The following is a 19,187-nucleotide window of genomic DNA, read 5'->3' as shown; positions in this document are numbered from 1 at the left end:
TGGGAGCAGCATCCTGACTAATTGCCAGTAGTTCTAAAATAAAGTGCTAAGAGAGAATCCCCCATCTTTGCCCCATCGCGAAGTTTGGAGAATGTCTTGTCCTTGAGGTCTTTGCACCCCCCCTTGCTAAAAACATACACAAAGTAACATAGAGACCAAACTGTTGTCCAGTCGAGTCTCTGGGCCTCAGCTTCTAGCATATCTGATTAGTCTTATGTCAAAAGTCCTTGAAAACTCAGTTTACAGACTAATAGGAATTCTCAAGAAATATTTCATAACTGTTTCAATAAACTAGTAGTAAGTACTCGTAGGATACTCCTTCATGACTCCATGAAGGCAAATATGAATTTTAGTCTTGTAATGATGAGCGATGTAATGCTGGTGCAACCGGTGTCCTAATTGGCCTTCTGCTCTCTTTGGCAGTAACCTAGAGGGGGGTTGATGGTATAAGATGGTGTTTGATCTTCATGAAGATATTTTCAAAGGTCAGCTTAAATATCAGCAGCAACCCTACAGTAGTCTGTTACAAATCTTCCAGTCATTCCTAGTCAGAAGTTGTCCTTCAGATAGTGGCAGAATTGATTCCTATCAGTCACCATATCTTCTGACTTGGCAAGCAGTGTGACCTTCTTTTCATGACTCTGCTGTTTTCTTGTTTTTTTGCCACGTTTTCCACTCTTTGCCCCATTGGCCTAGATTTAGGGCTAGGTAATTTCTTGTTTGGGGGTGGGGGAAGGTTGATATATTGTGCATTATAGGATGTTAAATAGCATCCCTAACCTCTCTCCTCTAGTTGCCAAAAGTATTCCCCTGTCTAGTTATGACACCAAAAAGGTCTTCCAGACATTGCCAGATTTCCTGAGTCAGAATTGCCCCACCCCAAGTTGTGAACTGTTCTACTTTAATAGAAATAGATATATGCGTGTGTGTGTGTGTGTGTGTCTGTATGTATATACACATACCATTATAAATAAACATGTTAGGAATATTTGATCTTTAGTTATAATTTTTTAAGACCCTGTTAGTGAAAATTTGCTTTCATTTTTTTCCGTTACTTACCCTTGCATAAGTAATGGTGTTAGAGTTATAGACTGCTTTAAAATAACAGCTTCACATAAAGATGTGTGAGCCAAATATAACGAGTATGTATAAAATGTTCATTAATTGATCTATTAACTACTATTTATTTCCTTTCCTTCGTAAATTAGTAGTAATTTTTGCAGAAAGCATGGGAAATTAGCTTTGTGATATTGTTACTACTTAACAGTTCCGATTTAGTTGACATGAAAAGGAAAGATAACTGTCTCTTTTATACACCACCCAATCCATGCATACAATGGAAGATCTCTCTCAACATACTGGAATAGATTTGCTTTTATCACTCTTTTACTGAACTTTTCTGCATTAGTGACTCCTTTCTTTTTACCCTCTTACTTCCCCACCCCCTTACCATGGGTATATTTAAGTAACAACCTCTTATACATTACTTTGTTTACACAAAGGTGATAAAATGTTTAATAAACCTCCAAAAGGTAGTATCTTCTTTGTAAGAAAAAATTTTCTGCCTGTGTTATGTCAGCTTTCAGAGTCACTGACTAGAGAGCAGTATCATTCCCAATATCACTGTAGAAAAACATGCCTGGACCAAGATCATGAAGATGAGATATGACCTTATCTTTAAACTTACTGGCACATGTTGCTATAAATTACATACACTTTGAGTTGAATTATTGTGTATCTTTTTCTAAGGATCACTTTTTAATCGCAATGTTTTTATTGTGCCACAACTGCCAGGTATAATTATTTAATCATATGTCTGATAAACTTGCATTTAAATATCATAGGACAAAAGTGTGGTTTGTGCTTGGATGCACTTAGTGGAAATAAAAGAAGCCAAAGAGCAAATTCGAAAGCAGTAGGGTCAAAAAATTTTATCAAAACAAATGAGTATATATACATAGGTACACATACTGAGGTGACAAGAAAAGGGAAATTATTTAAACTGAGCTGTAGACAGACCAGAGTTTCCCTTTGGTCTGAGGAAGGTTTTTCTCCCATAATATAATGGCACATTGTTTGTCTCTTACTGCATTTATCACCTGCTACACCAGTGCCAAATTATTTCTGCCTGTCTTTCGACCTCACTAAATTATGAGCCATGAAGCCGTTGTTTATTAATATTGTTGGAGGTGGGGGGAGATTGAAATCCGTGATGGACCAGACTGAATCTAGACTAAAACTAGAGGCAAGAAGGTGAAGGACCTGGTCGGGATCAGAGCTGTCCTTGCTTATTGATTTCTAAGCTATATTCATGAAGTTAGCTTCAACTGCACAAGTCAAGAATAAGTCCTAAACTCTCCTACCCCCACAAATTGCCACTGTGTTATATGCCAGACTGCTCAACTTCAGAATCTACCATGAGCACTTACACAAAACACCAGTGCCCACAACATATGCTAATCTAGTAAATATTATTATGTGCTAACCCGGTAAATACTATTATGTTTCTGAAGCTCTTTTGTGGCTGCAAAGGGAAATTAGGGAATTTAGCTATGGAATGATCTTTCAACCTTATTGGAGGAAAAACTTTCCTATGTCAGGCCCCTTGGTCTCTGGATATAAACTTCCAGTTCACTTGACTATCTGGCAGTCTATAAGCCTCTTTACATGAAACCAATAGCATTCAACTTTCTAACAGTCATTATATCCTCCCCAAAGTTCCTACTTTAAAATTTACAAAGGACGCTTTCAGAAAATGATTCTTAGAAATGATTATGATTTGATTGAGATAAAACTTCCAGAAACTTGATGACTATGTCAGGAATAAGATTGGAGAAAAAAAATAGCAACTAAAAACAGTAAAATAGTGAATTGACTGATGCACAGAAGCCACACTGAAAAGCAGTCTGTTCTCATCAGTCACAGTAGTTAGGTTCTCTAAAGTCACCATGAACCCTGAGTGTGATGCCAAACCACTGCTGCTGTTAGGTCCTGTGAGCCTCTGATCACATTTTCATCAACCAGTTTTTCTATTATGCTGTTGATTTGTTAAAATTAAATTCATGCCCACCAACACTGCAACATGTAGCTGAACAAAGCTTAACTAACACATGGATTTTATCTCTAAAGCCCATCAGCCCTCTTGCACTTAGTCACACTAGACAGCTCTTCAACACTATGCTTAGGGACCATTTTAAACAGCAAAATCACCAACAAATACATGAAAAACATTACACTGAACAGACCACAAAAAGAATACTTATCTACAGTATGAAAGTTAAAGCCGTAAGATACAGCTAAAGAGAAATATGTAGCAGCATCAGAAGTTTCCGATGTTCAACCTCAGCTGAAATGTGTGTACCAGCCAGCTCAAAAAAACGCCAGCCATTCTGCATAAGTACGTATCTTCAAATAACTTAAAGTGACATAAGTAGTGATTTAAAGATTACAAATAAATTTGAGTGAGGAGGTGAAATTTCAAGTACAGAATCCAAAAATAATGAGCAGAAAATTGGATTTTGAAACTTTATTAAAAGTGCATACGTGTTCCATAACACCTTTAAGTCTTTTTTTCCCCCACAATCTGATACTTTATAATGTTCCCTGGTTTTCCATACTTGCATTTTTTTAATCATTCTTCATTTTTGTACAGTGTATGCTTGCTTCTCCCAGGTGTAGTTCCCATTAAAATTCCCACCACCATTCACCCATGTGGCATCACCATAGTCCCTTGTGCTCTTTCCTCCCCTGTTTTGATCCCTTTCCCTCCCCTGCCCTGCAGAATGTCTCCGATTTACAGATGCCTGTTATTTTTGTATTTTTTTTTCCTGATCCCTTATTTGATTCCCCTATATTCTGTTATATTCCCCTATATAGTGAAACCATCTATACTTTTTCTTTTTTCTCTCTGGATTATTTCTGTGAGAAATAAACTCTATTGCTGCAAATAAATTTAGTTTATCTTTTTCTAATTGTTGAGTAATATTCCATTGTGTCTGTATAGCACATCTTCTTGATCCAGTCATCTATTTTTGGGCATTTGGGTTGTCTGTTATAAATAGTTCTGCAATACACATAGAGGTATTCTTTTGAATCAGTGTTTTTGTGTCCTTTGGGTAGATCCCTATGAGTGGAATTACTGTATGGTAGCTCTGTTCTTAGTTTGAGGAACCTCCATACAGCTTTCCATAGTGGTTGAACCAGTTTGCATTCCCACCAGCAGTGTAGGAGAGTTCCTTTTTCTCCACATCCTCGCCAACATTTGTTGTTGCTAGTTTTTTTTAATATATGCCATGCTCACTGAGCACCTGTCTTTATAATAAGATAAAAATGTACAAATCAGGCAAAGTAACTTGGATCAAATAGAAAAGGGTAACCTACTTTTTTCTAGCATGGTCCAGCCCTATGACTTCTTTGTTCTGTTTCTTCCTCTGTGTGGGACTAAAAGGACTAAGAGAAGGGACTTGTCTTTATTCAAAACTGAATTTGTTACATCTGTTAAAAAAAAAAAACAGGCATTCAGTAAGTGTTTATTTAATGAAGAAAGGGCCAGGTAAATAAACAGAAGTAGTTGTTTTCAGGTATTTATTACTCTTTCAGATCAGACCTGACACCTGTCAGAGGCATCAGCAGCAGTGATGTTGCCAACAGGAAGATGTTCAGGAATACACAAAGGGTGGCCTGAACTTCCTGCAGCTCCCAGGTCTTCTCCAGTGTCTCTCCCTAATCTGCCATCACTGAAGAGTCACAAAAGAGGATATAGATGAATCAAATAACTGCAGTTTGCAGGAATTAAAGAAAAAGGGGAGGGGGAGGGATGGCATTCTGGGACCTCTTACTTTCGTTCTCCCCAAACCAGGTCACTTAGACTACCAGGAAATAAGCTTATGGGAAGCACTTGATGGCAAGCACATGCACGGAGCTTTGAGTGCGTGACTCGGGCACTTATCTTTCTAGCCCCTAAGCCCAGGGTTTAGCCCACTGTCCATTTTTCTCACCACTACTATGGAATTTTGTCATTACTGAGGAGAGCCTCTTATTGTGTTGATCATCTCTGTCCTATTTATGACTCCCAATCTCAGGAAGGCCAAGAGGCTTGTTCACCTTTTTTTGTGCCTCCTCATTGATTTACTCCCTTCTCTATTCTTTACAGTGTCTGGTCAAAATAATGTGCATGTTTCTTGAGCTCTTAACCTCTTACTTCAGGTTGACTTTTTCTTGCTGCTTTCATGAAGTTGTTTAACATAAATTTTCTCAACTTCTCCCCACTTTCTCTGTATGTTGGTGATTTCACTTTCCTTTTCCAACTGCTTTGAGAGATCTCAGAAGAATTGCCCCTCCTTCCCACAGCTGACCTTTAAACCATATCTTCTAGCCACTCAATCAGTTATCCCCATCCTCTTCACCTCCTTCAGCACCTTCCTTATTTATTCCCTTAACACATACGTGTTAATTGCCTAATGTTATTCCATACATTGTAAAGTACTGTTGTCTGGATGGTATAATGGGGAATGAAACAGAAATAGTTCCCCCTATGGAATTTGCAGTCTAGTAAGTGAAATTAACCCTAATTATGGAGACACAGAACTAAAGATAAACAGTGGGAGGACAGTGCAGGGTGAAGGGAAGTGATCAGGATTTTTCCACCCGTAACTCACACCTATGGTCTTACATGCATACCTGGTGGCAGACACCTGGAGTGGGGTGTGGGCATGTGTGAGTGGGCACGCCTGAGTCGGGACACTGAGTGTGTAGGGCGACATCACCAAGGATGAGGAGCTGCAGAGGCACAAGGGGCAGAAGACTGTGCAGTAGAAACCAGAGAAGAGACCACAAGAGAACACCAGAGAGCCCAGAAAGAGGCCCTGCACCTGCTTGCCTCACCACAAGTGGTGTAGAATGATCAATAAAAGCCTGAGAAGGCCACCCAGAGCCCTCCGGGATTCTCCTTTATGCATCCGCCCGGATCTTGGAGAACCTGCCCCATGCCTTGCTGGAGCTACAGGCAGTACAGGGAAACTCTGGGACCATGTGATACAAAGTCAGTGAGTTTTTATATGGGGGCTGGACATAGGCAGAGGATACATTTGAAGCATTAGAAATAGCAAGTGCAAGTGTCCTGAAGTGGCCAAGAATGCTCGTCAGAGAAATTTAAAACTAGCAGATCTCGGGAGAAGGGATGCAGGGAGGGACCAAATCCAGCCGTTCATGGGCCATTTGAAGAAACGTTCCAGGCCCCAACATTATGGGTCAACACGATTTGTCTCTCCACTTTTCTTCTCTTCCCATAACTTTTGTGACTCTTCTCTCTCAATCCATTCTTCCTGCCACTCAAGTAAAACCTATTACAAAAATATAGACCCCATCATTTTAAATTTTTTTCTCTAGCTTTTTTCTGAATTATTTTCTCCTATAGAGTCAAATATTACTTTGGTGTTTCACATGTATCAAATTCTTCATAGCCCTGGCGCCTGGTCTGAACTCACTGACTAGTAGAAATGTTGAGGTAGGTATTCAGGAAGCAGAGGCTCTGCTTAAAATCAAATCTGTTTTTAAAAACCTGGTTCTTCAATGCATATGAAGTGTTTCGATCTACAGGAAATGGCAAGAAAGCAAAAAAAAAATGGACCCTGAACTAAACTTACTTAATGAGGAAATGCTTTCCAGAGGAGTTAACTTCTAAATTGTTTAAAATTAAAAGAGAGAATGACATCCAAGCCAACTGAACAGATGAAGCCTGGTGCACTTGGGACCCCTTGTTCTTGGAGCTATGGTGCAGAATTAAAAACAACTGAAGGTAGACAGGCTCTAGATGTGCCTCGTAGGGCATGTTAAGGAGCTGGGTTTTACTTTAAAGGTAGCGGGGGAGTCGTCTAAGGATTTAAAGCTTGGAGGAGGACTTGATCATATTGATTGTTTCAAAAAATGATTTGAGAAATCCCATCGAGTATGGCAAGAAATATGACCCAGAGAGGCTAATTCAAGCCAAACAATGAGAAACTAGAGCTTAGTGACTAAATCCTTGTAAAGGTAAAAGAAACCTAGATTTCCAATTTGAACATTACATGTGTAAGACTGTAAAAACTTCAACTTGAAACATAAAATTTGCAGTCCATGCGGCAGCCAGTGGCAGATACTCTACAAACCATGTACTCAGGAGACTGTCGCTAACAATGCAGACGTGTGAGGTAGCTTTGATGAAAATCTATGCATCGTAGGGTGGTTTCAGGAAAAAAAAAAATGCTGTTTACTGAGTTGGCAGAAAATTGATGGCTGCCAAACACTTTGAAGAAAACTTGAAATCGGTCTTCAGGGTATTGATTTGGAAGTCATTCACTAAGTGTGCTAGTTGAACCCATGGAATTGATTAGGCTGTGAAGAATGAAGGGATGGCAGCTAGAATGCTCTAAGGAATACCACTTATTAAAGTGTGAAAGGAGGGGAGAAGGCTGCAGAGGTTATTGCTGTGGCACATCCACACAGGCTCCCAGCCGTCACTGTACACACTGGTGGACCTTCTCCTTCCCCAGAGATACATCCTGAAGGAGAAATTAAGTTGTGTGCTTTACTGACTCTTAAATCTGCATCAGTTCTACATTCTCCATAAAACCCAAATTGCCTGATTTCTTAACTAGCTCCTACCTCTCAGAGATGGAATAAAAATCTTTACCTATTGTTTCTCATCTTCCAAAATTTCCTTCTGAATCTCTGCCCTGCACTGCACCTTAAACCTTTGCTCGCTCTGTTTTCTCAAAAGGTTCAAGTTTGTGTGTGTGTGTGTGTGTGTGTGTGTGTGCGCGCGCGTGCGCATGTGTCTGTGAATCCTCAGAACCTCCAGTGGCAATTTAAGACTTTCCTTCCTTTATTTCCATAAATATCCTTTTTTATCATAGCATCAGTCTCTCTGCCTCCTTGGTTATATCTACTTCTTTATCCCTTTAGAACATAAACTTCTCTAGGGCCTACTTAGCTTTGTATCCCCAGGGCTTCTAGCACAGGGCCATGCTTTTCAATTGGTGAGCTCTGTTAAGTATCTGCTGCTGTTTTGCACAGTTAACACAGAACTACACGTCAGTACTCACGAAGAAGGTCTTCACTTTTTATCATAATATTATCTGGAAACTGCATCTTAATGCATAGGAAGGATTTTACTTACAAAAAAAAAAAAAACATAATTGGAGGGCCCTCCCTGGTGGCGCAGTGGGTTAAAGCACAGCACAAAGAAGCTTAAGCCACTTCTCCATGAGTTCGATCCCCGCTTGCCCTGGAGGAAATCCACATGGCGCGGCAGACCTCTCCTGACCCACCCGCTGCTCCCCTCAGCAGTGTACTTTGTCAATCTGCCTGTTCTGTTCCCCGCTCTGTCTCTGGTGAATCCTCTCACCCTCCGCATCTCTGGCCTGTACCCCATCTCTGTATGAATAAATACATAAATCTTAAAAAACATAATTGGAGGACTTGGATCAAATTCAACTCTCATAATCACTAGTAAATTCGAAAATCAAATATCAGTATCACTATTTAATTTGTAAAATTGGGCTCCTAGAAACAGAATTTTACCAACAGAAGAACTCTGCAAGGGCTTTCTTGTCCAGGGTTTCCTAAGTTGTCCTCTGTGGATTCTTGTTCCTCATGACTGGGGAGTAGTGGGAAGTCCTGGGGAAGGAAAGTTTGTCAGACCACCAAACATGTTTTACCTAGAGTGATTGGCTTTTAAGTGTTCAAATTCAAGGCTTTCAAACAAAGTTGCATTGTACATAGTTTTGCTGTTAAGATAGTGTGAGAACATGGTTATAACCTTCTGCCTGCTTTCAAAACCTTGGTGACTCTGGGCCTTTGTCTCCTCATCTGTAAGTATGAAATGACACTGCAATAGTTCGTGCTTTCCTGAGCCCTCCTCCCCGTCCATTTTCAAATAAAAAACAGACCCCCAAGAAAAATGAAGTGGCTTACTCAGGCCACATGGTATGTTAATGACAGACAGAAATTTAATCTTAAGCCCTGATGGTGGTGTTGAAGTTTTTCTATTTTAAAAATATAGCTGTCAATTAAATGGAAATGATAACTGCCAGGAGTTATATAAACAGTATGTCAAAATAGAGCTATATTGTATTTTTGCCTTAACCAAAAATTGGTGTGCTAGCTGCAGCAAACACTGAACATTACCTGTTTTACATTCATTTTTCAAGTTTATGGAAATGTTTGGATGAGTTGTTTGTATGGCTCATTTCTACAAAGCTCTTTATGAGTTGTTTTCTGCGTGATTAATAGCCATGTAATTATTAGATGCATTTAAAATCATTCCATTAGTCATTTGTTTCATGTTTAAGTCATGCTGCACCTAAATTTGAAAGCATAGCTAAGAATTTGTGAGGGTTTAGGAAAGAGTCTCTAGGTCTGGTCCTTTCACTCATCTCCTTCACTTTGGCCAGTTTCCTCTCTTCACTCTCCTTTCCAAAATCAGGGGTATCTGTGGAGAGAAAACGAAGTCACAAAAGAGCTAACAGAGATGTGTGCAAGGAAGGAAAGAAGGTCAGCTGTGCTCCTTGGCCATGGCGGTGATGGGGGTCCTTTTGGGGTGATTATATCATAGCCTGTGTAAAGATGTAATGTGACAAGCAGCTCACAGAGACTCCACCTTCTTCCCCCTCCTGCCTCCATATCCCACCTACCCATGGCCTGCTGCTGCTGCTGAAACCAAGGCAGGTGTGAGTAAGGGCATGTAGAAATGAAGCATGGTCCTAATTAAACAAAGTATACTCTTCCAAATAGGTGTTAAAGTTTGTAATGTAAACACCATACTAAATTTGGGTTTTATAGGACGTACATATGCTAAGCTACCTTTGCATCATAAAAAAAGGTTGTGGATGTGTCCGTGACAATAGGATAGATGGCAAGGACAGTGTTTAACTTGCTCCTACTTCTTGACGATAGCACAACATCCATTTTACATAAGCAGACTTTTTTTTTTAAGATTTATTTATTTATGCATACAGAACTGGGGTACAGGCCAGAGATGCAGGGGTGGTGAGAGGATTCACCAGAGACTGAGTGGGGAGCAGAACAGGCAGATCGATGAAGTACACTGCTGAGGTTGGGTCAGGAGAGGGATCGAACTCATACTGAAGTGGCTTTAGCTTCTTAGTGCTGTGCTTTATTCGCTGCGCCACCAGGGAGGGCCATAATAAACAGACTTTTTACACACAGGCTTGGTCATACCTGCACATGGCAATGTATGTTGTTATTCATTTGTCAAGATACAACAAAGAATTAAAAGTAACATTAAATTAACAATGATGCTTTATTCAGTCTGAATAGGTCCAAACTCTAATTAGAGCTGTTATAGTGAGACTTTTTTTTAATCGAAAATTTTACAGAATGTCACACACACATGTGTATATGTGTTCATATGTGTACATACATATATTCATGTATACTGTATATGAATATATATAAGCATACATATTTACAGTAAAACGTTGGTCTTGCCCAGAGCAAAGAAATTGAAGTTACCTCTAGTTCGTTCTTTCATTTAGAATTACTTTTCATTAGACTGGAAAAGAGCTGAAGAAATTCACTTGCAGTTAATGGTTGCTGAGTTAGCTTTTACTGGTTTTCTTTGCTTCTTCCTCTGTTGGGTTGAGAACAGGTAGATTAAGCTGCATTGTAAACTAGTCCTTGGATTGGAATTTTCCATATTTTCATACTTTTGCCCCCACACCCATTTTGATTGAGTCAGTTCATCTTCACAGTTAGACAAAAATCAAGGTGTTGTTGAGTCTTATGTGAAATTGGGTCATATATTACAATGTCCACCTCTCACCACTTAATGTTATTTTTTAATTCTTGTGCTTTTTATATGCTTGATTTATGGTAATATTGCTAGGAATAACATCATGTAGTCCTGGCCCAGAAAGGCACGATATCCTCTTGAAATCTTTAGGATAAGAAAAGCGATTTGTATTTAAGGATCTTCAGTGCCAAATCTTGCTGAAGGACCTCACACAAATCTGACTCTGAAGGAGCAAACCTAAAATGGCAAAACAAACTTAAGTGGAGAGAAGACTAGGAACTCATGTAGTGACTGAAAGGAGAGGAATATGCCCTTTCATTTCATTTGGTCTTTCGTTTCTGGGATTTTAAAAAAAAAGTTAATTAAATATTTAGGTATGGTATATCGCTTTCATCTGTATATAATTCAAAACTTCAACACAGTAACAATTTATTTGAATTTTAAATGGCTCATTTCCATAACATAATTATCTCTATAAAACAGTCTGTTTTATAGCAACATTGGGTTGATTTATAAAATACTGTCTGAAGACAAAGACTTTTTCCCACAGTATACTTTCATCTGAAGGCAATAATCATATTCTAGAGAAACCCTCTAACACTTAGAGTATAATTTGACACCACTGAAATATTTATTAATTTGTATTTATCATCAAAGTGCCATTAATCAAGCAAACATACTAAACAAATTTTGTAGATTTAAAGAGCTCTTAGATCAGTGAGCATCAATCACCATGAGACCATATTTTAGATCATACTAAAATGATTGCCAAGAAATGTTGAAGGATAAATTTAGAAGTGATATACCATATAGTATAGCTTTACTAATTTAGGCTGATTTCAGAACGACTGTTTTTGCCACACACCTAAAAGCTAACTTTATTGATAAGGGGTAATGAAACAACCTGGTGATCTATTTCCTTGGTTCTCCCTAAAAGTGAATATATTAAGCTGATAGACCTTTATGTTCAAAACCAGAATGTCCTCTCCTCATTCAAGCTGCTGGGTTTGGGAACGTAAATATTTGCCTGTGTCACTTTATCTATTTTTTAACTTGTTATTTGTTTTTTGTTTTTTTTTTTCTCTTCTTTCTTAGTCACTCGTTAAAGACAAGTCCCAGGATCTCAGGCTGGGTTCACAGTCTGTGACACAGTAAGCAATTTTCCTCCTAAATAACTTGTAGTAATAAGATAGTTGGTTTCTGTTTTTCATGACAGTTTTTCTTGTTTAAACTAAGGAGACCGTTTTGACAGTTGAACATTGAGGGTCAAAGAAATAATTTTATGATGAAATATCACTGAATTTTCATTTTTCTGAACCTAATTTGTCATTTATTTTTAACATTTTGAAATGACATTAACTAAAAACAAAAAGATGATGTGATAGAAATCAAATTATGAAATGACTAAGTTGAGGATTGAAGGACAGAAGTTAATCCCCAGAACATTATCACTGTATATTTTCTACTTCTCAGTAATGTATTTGAACAGTTCATTTTGAGGGTGTTTTTTTTTTAATCAGGATCTCTAGTGTGATTCTATAACTGTATTTGTTACTGTGTCCCTTAAAACATTAATAGAAAAATCCCTTTTTACTGCAATAAAAATTTCAGGTCAAAAATCTTCCCAAAATTTGCCTCAGCACAGATCTCTTTGCACCTAATTTTGTGCCCACATTTTATATTCATACCACATCACCAGCCAACTCACATGAGAACAATGGTCGTGAACAACTCAGGTATTGGCTGTGCCCGCCTGTCCCACCCCATCATCACTGCGTGCACATCAGTATACATACATGCTTTCACACAGGCACACACAGACAGTCCCTGCCTAATCTCCTTCACGGAAATGTTCTTTAAGTTAATAACCTTCCTAAACTCTTCTGCATTTTAAAGAATATTACTTCTCTTCCCAACACAAAAATTCTGGTTCAGATGACAGTCTGATTTGCAGGAATTGTTAAATCAAACCAGGCAGTATTTCACAAGGCAACATTTTCATCCTGTGGATGGAAGACAGGCATAATTTTTAAACAGAATTTGAAGAGGCACAGGTGTAAGACTCCTTAGAACCTTTTGTTTGTTGAACTATATTCAATGTTGTCACACTCCTTGGTAAGATACTGCGCTTAAAGTTTAGAACTTTCATCTTGAGAGGTAAACTCTGTCAATATTAGGACTGTAGTCACTCTGTCACTTCTGAACACACACACAGTAACATAATTCGCTTTCATTCTCACTGTTTTTCTGGGAGGTACTGATCATCATCTGACCTCTCTATTACATGTGGAGAAAGGATTTGAGAGGCTGTGACATGTCTCAAATCATTGCAGATAATGTCAGACCCCATATCGGAACACAGGTCCTCTCTTTAATTTCCATGTGCTGCAGACAGACCTACCACATCTTTCAGATTTTTGTTTCTGATATATCTTCCAGGTATGTTTTCAGTTGCAATTTCTGAACAATTCTAATTTTACATATTTGGTAATAAAGTCACTGCCCCTTAGGTACTTTATATTCAATAACAGATTACATATAACACATATAAACAACAGGTTAGGACTAATGGAGGCAAAATGACTCAACAACTAAAAAAACATATTTCAAATTTTATGGGAACAATGTTCCTGGTGTCTATTAACATGTCTAACTGAAATTTTTAGAACATTTTGCCTAATGTGAGAATAATTGTGTAGTCAATGGCTGCTTAGGATCTGTGTTTTCAGGAGCTAGAGATCCATGCCATGTTCTCCAAATTGAAGTTCAATAAAAACCATGCAAATACCTGCTTCTACAGGCTGTCAGGGAGGTCTGGCTTCTCCTTTTGAAACAGTGCAAAGAAGCATCTAAAAGTAAAAAAAAAAAATTAATGAGAGGTTCAGCTGTGCAAAATGCTAAGTTTGGGGGCTTTCCCTACACTCATAATTTCTTAGAAGTAAAGATAAATTCAGATATATTTCTCATGACTTGAAAACTCTAGCCAAGTTGAAGATGGAAATATTATAACCCAGTACAGAGAGGTCATCTCTTTAACTTACCTAAATGATTCCATTGTACCCAAGTAAATGGCAGCCCTGCCATTCAGTTTGCAACATTTGTTTAGACTGTTGACCAAAATGTATAAATGAGCCATGCAGAAATGCTTCTTAACTACTTCCTATATGAATTTCTCAGTTTATCCTTTTTTTAAAAGAAATACCCATCGCTTCTGTATGGTTTATATACATTTTAGCAAAGCCACATGCTCATTTTTTAGTATAAAAAAGAAACTTTTTTAATTTAATATATGTTTTACATCATTCTTCATTTTCATACAGTACATGTTTCATCATCTTGTGTATGGTCCTTAAGGAGTTCCCACAACCATTAACCCATGCAACGTCACCATTGTCCCTTGTGCTCATCCTACCCTTGTTTGGATCCAGTTTCCTCCTCCCTGCCCTGAATAATGTCTCTGCTTTAAGATGTCTGTTTATTTTGATTCAAAAAGAAACTTTTATTGGTTAATTTAACAAAGGCATTTTCTTGAAAGTCCTTAATTTTTTACCTTTTGTCTCTCATGCCCTCGTAATTATCTCTACCCACTCTAGGGTTCATAATGAATCTTTCGTAAATACATTATAATAAATGTTAGTATTCCTTAGTCATTGATATATTTTAACTTGAGTGGTTGCTTTTTCTTAAAAATTTTGCTTTATTGCATTAGCTGCTTTGATTAAAGAGAAGCTAATTCAGAGTCAGCTATATGAAAAGCCATCATACACACTCAAATTTGAACTGAATGAAGGGATGAATCTCTTAATACAGCACAGTTATGAGTTAATTCCAAGTATCCTATCACCCTTCCACTATATACTTTCTCTACATTTATAATCATCTTATACCAGACTTCTTCAATTTTGACTTTTTTACTCATTTTTCTTTTATTAAATTTACTTATTTTTAATTAAGATAATGTTTGCATACCCTGTCAAGTATTATCACTACAGTGCACCTACCACAAAATCACACAGTCCACCACCGTGGTCCATTGTCCTTCCTTCCCTTTTTGCTCTCACCCACCCCTTCCCCTTCTAGCCTCTCTAGAAGGCTTTAGCTCTCTAGAAGGCTATCAAGGGGTTAGTCTTTAAACTTGTTTTTATCTGTTGCTTAATTTAGGGACTTTATATTCCACATATTAGTGACACCGTCCAGTATTTATCTCCTCTTTCTGACTTATTTTACTTAGCATTATTTCTTCTATCTTATCCATGTTGCCAGTCATGAGTTTACCTTTTTTTGATCGCTGAGTAATATCTTTGTGTGTATATAGCACATCTTGATCCACTCATCTGTTTGGGGGCACTTAGGCTGTTCCCATAATTCAGCTATAGTAAATAGTGCTGCCGTAAACACAATAGTGAGTGTTTCAATGTAGTGTTTCTGAATTTTGGGGGTAGATGCCTAGGAGTGGAATTACTGAGTTGAATGGTAGATCCACGTTTAATGTTTTGCATCACCTCCATACTGAATTCTGCAGGGCTGGACCAGTTTGCATTCCCACCAGCAGTGTAGAAGGGCTCCCTTTGTCCCACATCCTTGACAGCACTTGTTTCTGTTCTTTTCAATATGGGCCATTCTCACAGCTGTGAGATGGTATCTCGTTGTGGTCTTGATTTGCATTTCCCTAATAAGTGAGGGTGTGCATTTTTTTTTTTTTTATATATAGGCCTGTTTGCAGTCTGTATATGTCTTCTTTGGAGAAGTGTCTGTTTAATTCTGTTAATTTTTTGATTGGGTTGTTTGTTTTTATATAGTTTAATATAGTGGCATGCAGATACTTTCTCCCAATCATTAAGAGATCTTTTCCATTTAAGTATGATTTCTTTTGCTGTGAGGAAGCTTTTTAGTTTGATGCAGTCCTAGTTGTTTATGTTCTCTTTTATTGTCCTTGTTGTTGGGGAGAAATCACTAAAGGCATCAGTAAAGCTTATGTCATGAAATGTTTTGCCTGTTTTTGTTGTTGTTGTTTTTCCTATGTACTTTGTGAGTCCAGGTTTTACATCCAAGTCTTTGATCCATTTTGAATAGATCTTTGTGTATGGTGTGAGACTGGAGTCTAGTTTCATATTTGAGGAGATACCCTTTTTCCCTTATCCTGCTCCTTGCAACTCCTTTTTTAAATTCTTACTTTGATTATCTATTTGTAGCTGTTCCTCACTCTATGCCTCCATCCATTGTCAGTAGCCAGACACCACAATGTACCTTGTGGATTCTAAATCTATTCCTCCTCAGATACATGATTTGCAGGTAATTCCTCCCATTCTCTCATTTGCCTTTTTACTCTCATAATAGTAATTTCCAAAAGGCAAACTTTTGTTATTTTGATGAAGTTCAGTTGGGAAATTGAACTTCATCAGAATGAAGCTCAGTTGGGAAATTGAACTTCATCAGAATGAAGCTCAGCTAGGGAGCTGAACTTCATCAGAATGAAGCTCAGCTAAGGAAGCTGAACTTCCGCAGAATGAAGCTCTGTTAGGGAGCTGTACTTCATCAGAATGAAGCTCGGTTAGATAGCTAAACTTCATCAAAACAACAAGAGTTATTTTCATTTATGAATCATAACTGAATAGAGGGTCTAAGGAGGTTTTGCCAAGCCAAAGCCACAAAGGTTTCCTCTGTTCTTTTTTTTTTTTTTTCTGTTTTTGTTTTTGGTAAAGTTTTTATTACACTAGGCTTTATATTTAAGTCTAATATGTTTTGTTCATGCTGTAAAGTTTGGATGAGAGGGTTTTATTTGATTTTTACATTGTATATACAGTTATCCCATCATCATTTGTTGAAAACACAATCCTATCTTAACCAAAGATCCTATTGCTCCTGTGTTGAAAATCAGTTTTTATTATAAGTATGGATGTTTTTCTGGACTCTACGCTGATCCATTGATTTACTTCTCTAAATTCACACCAGTAGCACAATTATCTTGTTATTTTTTTAATATGTCTCGAATCAGTTAGCAGTCCTTCAGCTTTTTTTTTTTTAATTGGTTTAGGTATTCCTGGTCCTTTGCATGTCCAAATGAGTTTTAGAATAAGTTTGTTAATTTATACAAAAAAGACTACTGAAATTCCAGTGGGTATGCCTTGAATCCACAGCTCATTTTGGGAAGAATTTACATGTTAATAATTTTCAGACATCTGACTCATTAACATAATATGTTTCTCCATTTATTTTGGTCTTTCATTTCTCCCACTGTTTTTTTTTAAGTTTTCAATTACATAAATCTTTCACATATTTGCTTGATTTATTTCTACATATTTTATATGTAAGTGATACTGCTTTTCATTTTCAGCTTACGTTGTTACTGATTGACAACTTACTGGAAATATTACTGATTTTTCTTATGTTGATCATTTAGCACACCACCTTACAAAAACTCTTTTTTAGTTTTAATAGCTTTTTGGTAAATTCCACCAGATTTTCCACATAGGCAATAATGCAACTTATAAAATCACTTTAATTTCTTTCTTCTCAGCAAGGAGGCATTTTATTTCTCTTTTTCCTTACTGCATTCTCTAGAACTTCTGGTTTAGCGTTGAAGAGAGTTGCCATCCTATTCTTCTTCCAGATTTATGGGGAATGAATAGTATAGCTTTCAGTCTTTCTCCAGTAGATATGAGTTATTATAGGTGGCTATAATCGCCCCCTATCTCAGATTGTTTCTTTCATTTTCAAGGTTGCTGAGAGTTTTTATCAGGAATGGATGTTGGACTTTGTCAAATGTTTTTTCTGCATCTATTAAGATAATCGTACTGTGTTTATTTTTTTTTAATCTGTTAATATGGTCAATTGTATTGCCTTTTCAAGTGTCAAAACAGACCTTGCATTGTTAGGATTAAGCCCTAAGAATAGTGATAGTGTGTTTTCCTTTTCATAGTTGGTGAAATAGATTTGATAACTTTTTATCTAGAATTTTTTGTAGTCTGCTCATGAAGATCATGGCTTCTTGTAATGTTTTAGTCTGCTTTTGATATCAGGCTAAACTACCCTCCTAAAAGGAGTTAGAAAGAACTCCTACCTTTCAATTCTAGAAGAGTGTATGGATTTGTTATTATTTATTTTACTGATTTCCATTTCTTTATTGATATGTTCTGTTTGGTAAAATATTATTCTCATACTTACTTTAGTTCTTTAGACATGGTTTTCAAGGAACATATTTCTTTAGTTACTTGAATTGCTTAATGGACTAGAAGTCTTTCCATTGTAAACTCAATGGCTGGGCTCCCTGAGGGACAGCTCCTGTTAATTGTGTGTTCTCCTCCTGTGCAGAGGCTGTGCATGCTTTTGTAAGCTTTTATTGAAAATGTCATTTTATAGAATATAATGTAACAACTCTGGAAATCAAATTTTCCATCCCCATGGTTTGTTGTGGTGACAACATATTGTAGTTATTAGTCTAATGTTTGTCTACTGTTATCAGCCACTCAGACTGCCATGAAGTTGTCATTGTTTCCGTGACTCCCAGGTGCAAAGGCAAGTTCTAAGGTTGTTCAAATACAGACAGCACTGCACGTGGTGTCCTCCAGTGAACTACCAGACAGGTCAAATGGGATTAAGGCTTTGAAAGAGCTCCGGCTATGCTCTTTTCCCTTCCGTATTGGCCAGGCCACTGGCTGGCACTATAAAATCAGGCTGTTCAGAGCTAGAGAGTGGAGATGGAACTAGAGCAAGTGTAAAAAGCCAGAGTTTCACTGTTTTTACTGTTTCTACCATTTTGCCTGAATACACATTGCTTTTTGTCTAATTTTCAGAATTTTGAAATTTTGATTCTTACCATTTTGGCCAGTTTTAACATCTAGTTTAGAATAGAGAACTTTCAGAAGTCCTTATTCCATCATTTTCACTGATGTCACGCTTTCTTGAAATCTTTATTAGATTCACCAATAAAGCTATCTGGGCCTAGAATTTTCATTTTTGGAATATTTGTAACTACAAATTCAATTTATTTAAATAATAAACAGCTGTTAAAGTTGTTTCTTTCTATATACACTTTGATAGCTTGAATACTTGCATCTTTCAAGAAACTAGTCCAGGTGGTTGAATTTTTGTTTTGTAATCAAAGTAACATTGTTTTCTAGCACTGCATGTGATTCAGAGGTACAGGCTCACATCTCCTCAGATGTATGTCACCATACCCCACATACCACCAATCCACAGTTCTCCACCATAACCCATAAACCAACCGCCCCCCTCTCCCCCGCAGTAACCTTCATTCTAGGGTTTGTAAATGGTTTTATTCTGTCCGACCCATTGTTTTGTTTTTCTGTATTTCACATACAGGTAAAACCATATGATATTTGTCTTTTCCCTTCTTTCTTATTTCACTTATTATCCTGATATTTCTTTCCACATT

General features: G+C 37.4%; 1 protein-coding gene across 3 annotated transcripts in view; it reads left to right on the top strand.

The window, feature by feature from the left end:
• AHI1 (Abelson helper integration site 1) overlaps nt 1-19,187 on the top strand; it is a 166,604-nt gene that overhangs the window by 137,103 nt on the left and 10,314 nt on the right. For all 3 annotated transcript variants that reach the window (XM_012722687.1, XM_012722683.1, XM_012722689.1), the window contains one exon: nt 11,888-11,943. In XM_012722687.1, coding sequence (XP_012578141.1) covers nt 11,888-11,943 — 56 coding nt within the window. The remainder of the gene's footprint in view (nt 1-11,887; nt 11,944-19,187) is intronic.

This window comes from Condylura cristata, unplaced genomic scaffold (genome assembly GCF_000260355.1).
Source record: "Condylura cristata isolate star-nosed mole 26May11 unplaced genomic scaffold, ConCri1.0 scaffold00001, whole genome shotgun sequence".
Taxonomy (NCBI): domain Eukaryota; kingdom Metazoa; phylum Chordata; class Mammalia; order Eulipotyphla; family Talpidae; genus Condylura; species Condylura cristata.
This window is presented reverse-complemented; position numbering and strand designations above follow the sequence as displayed.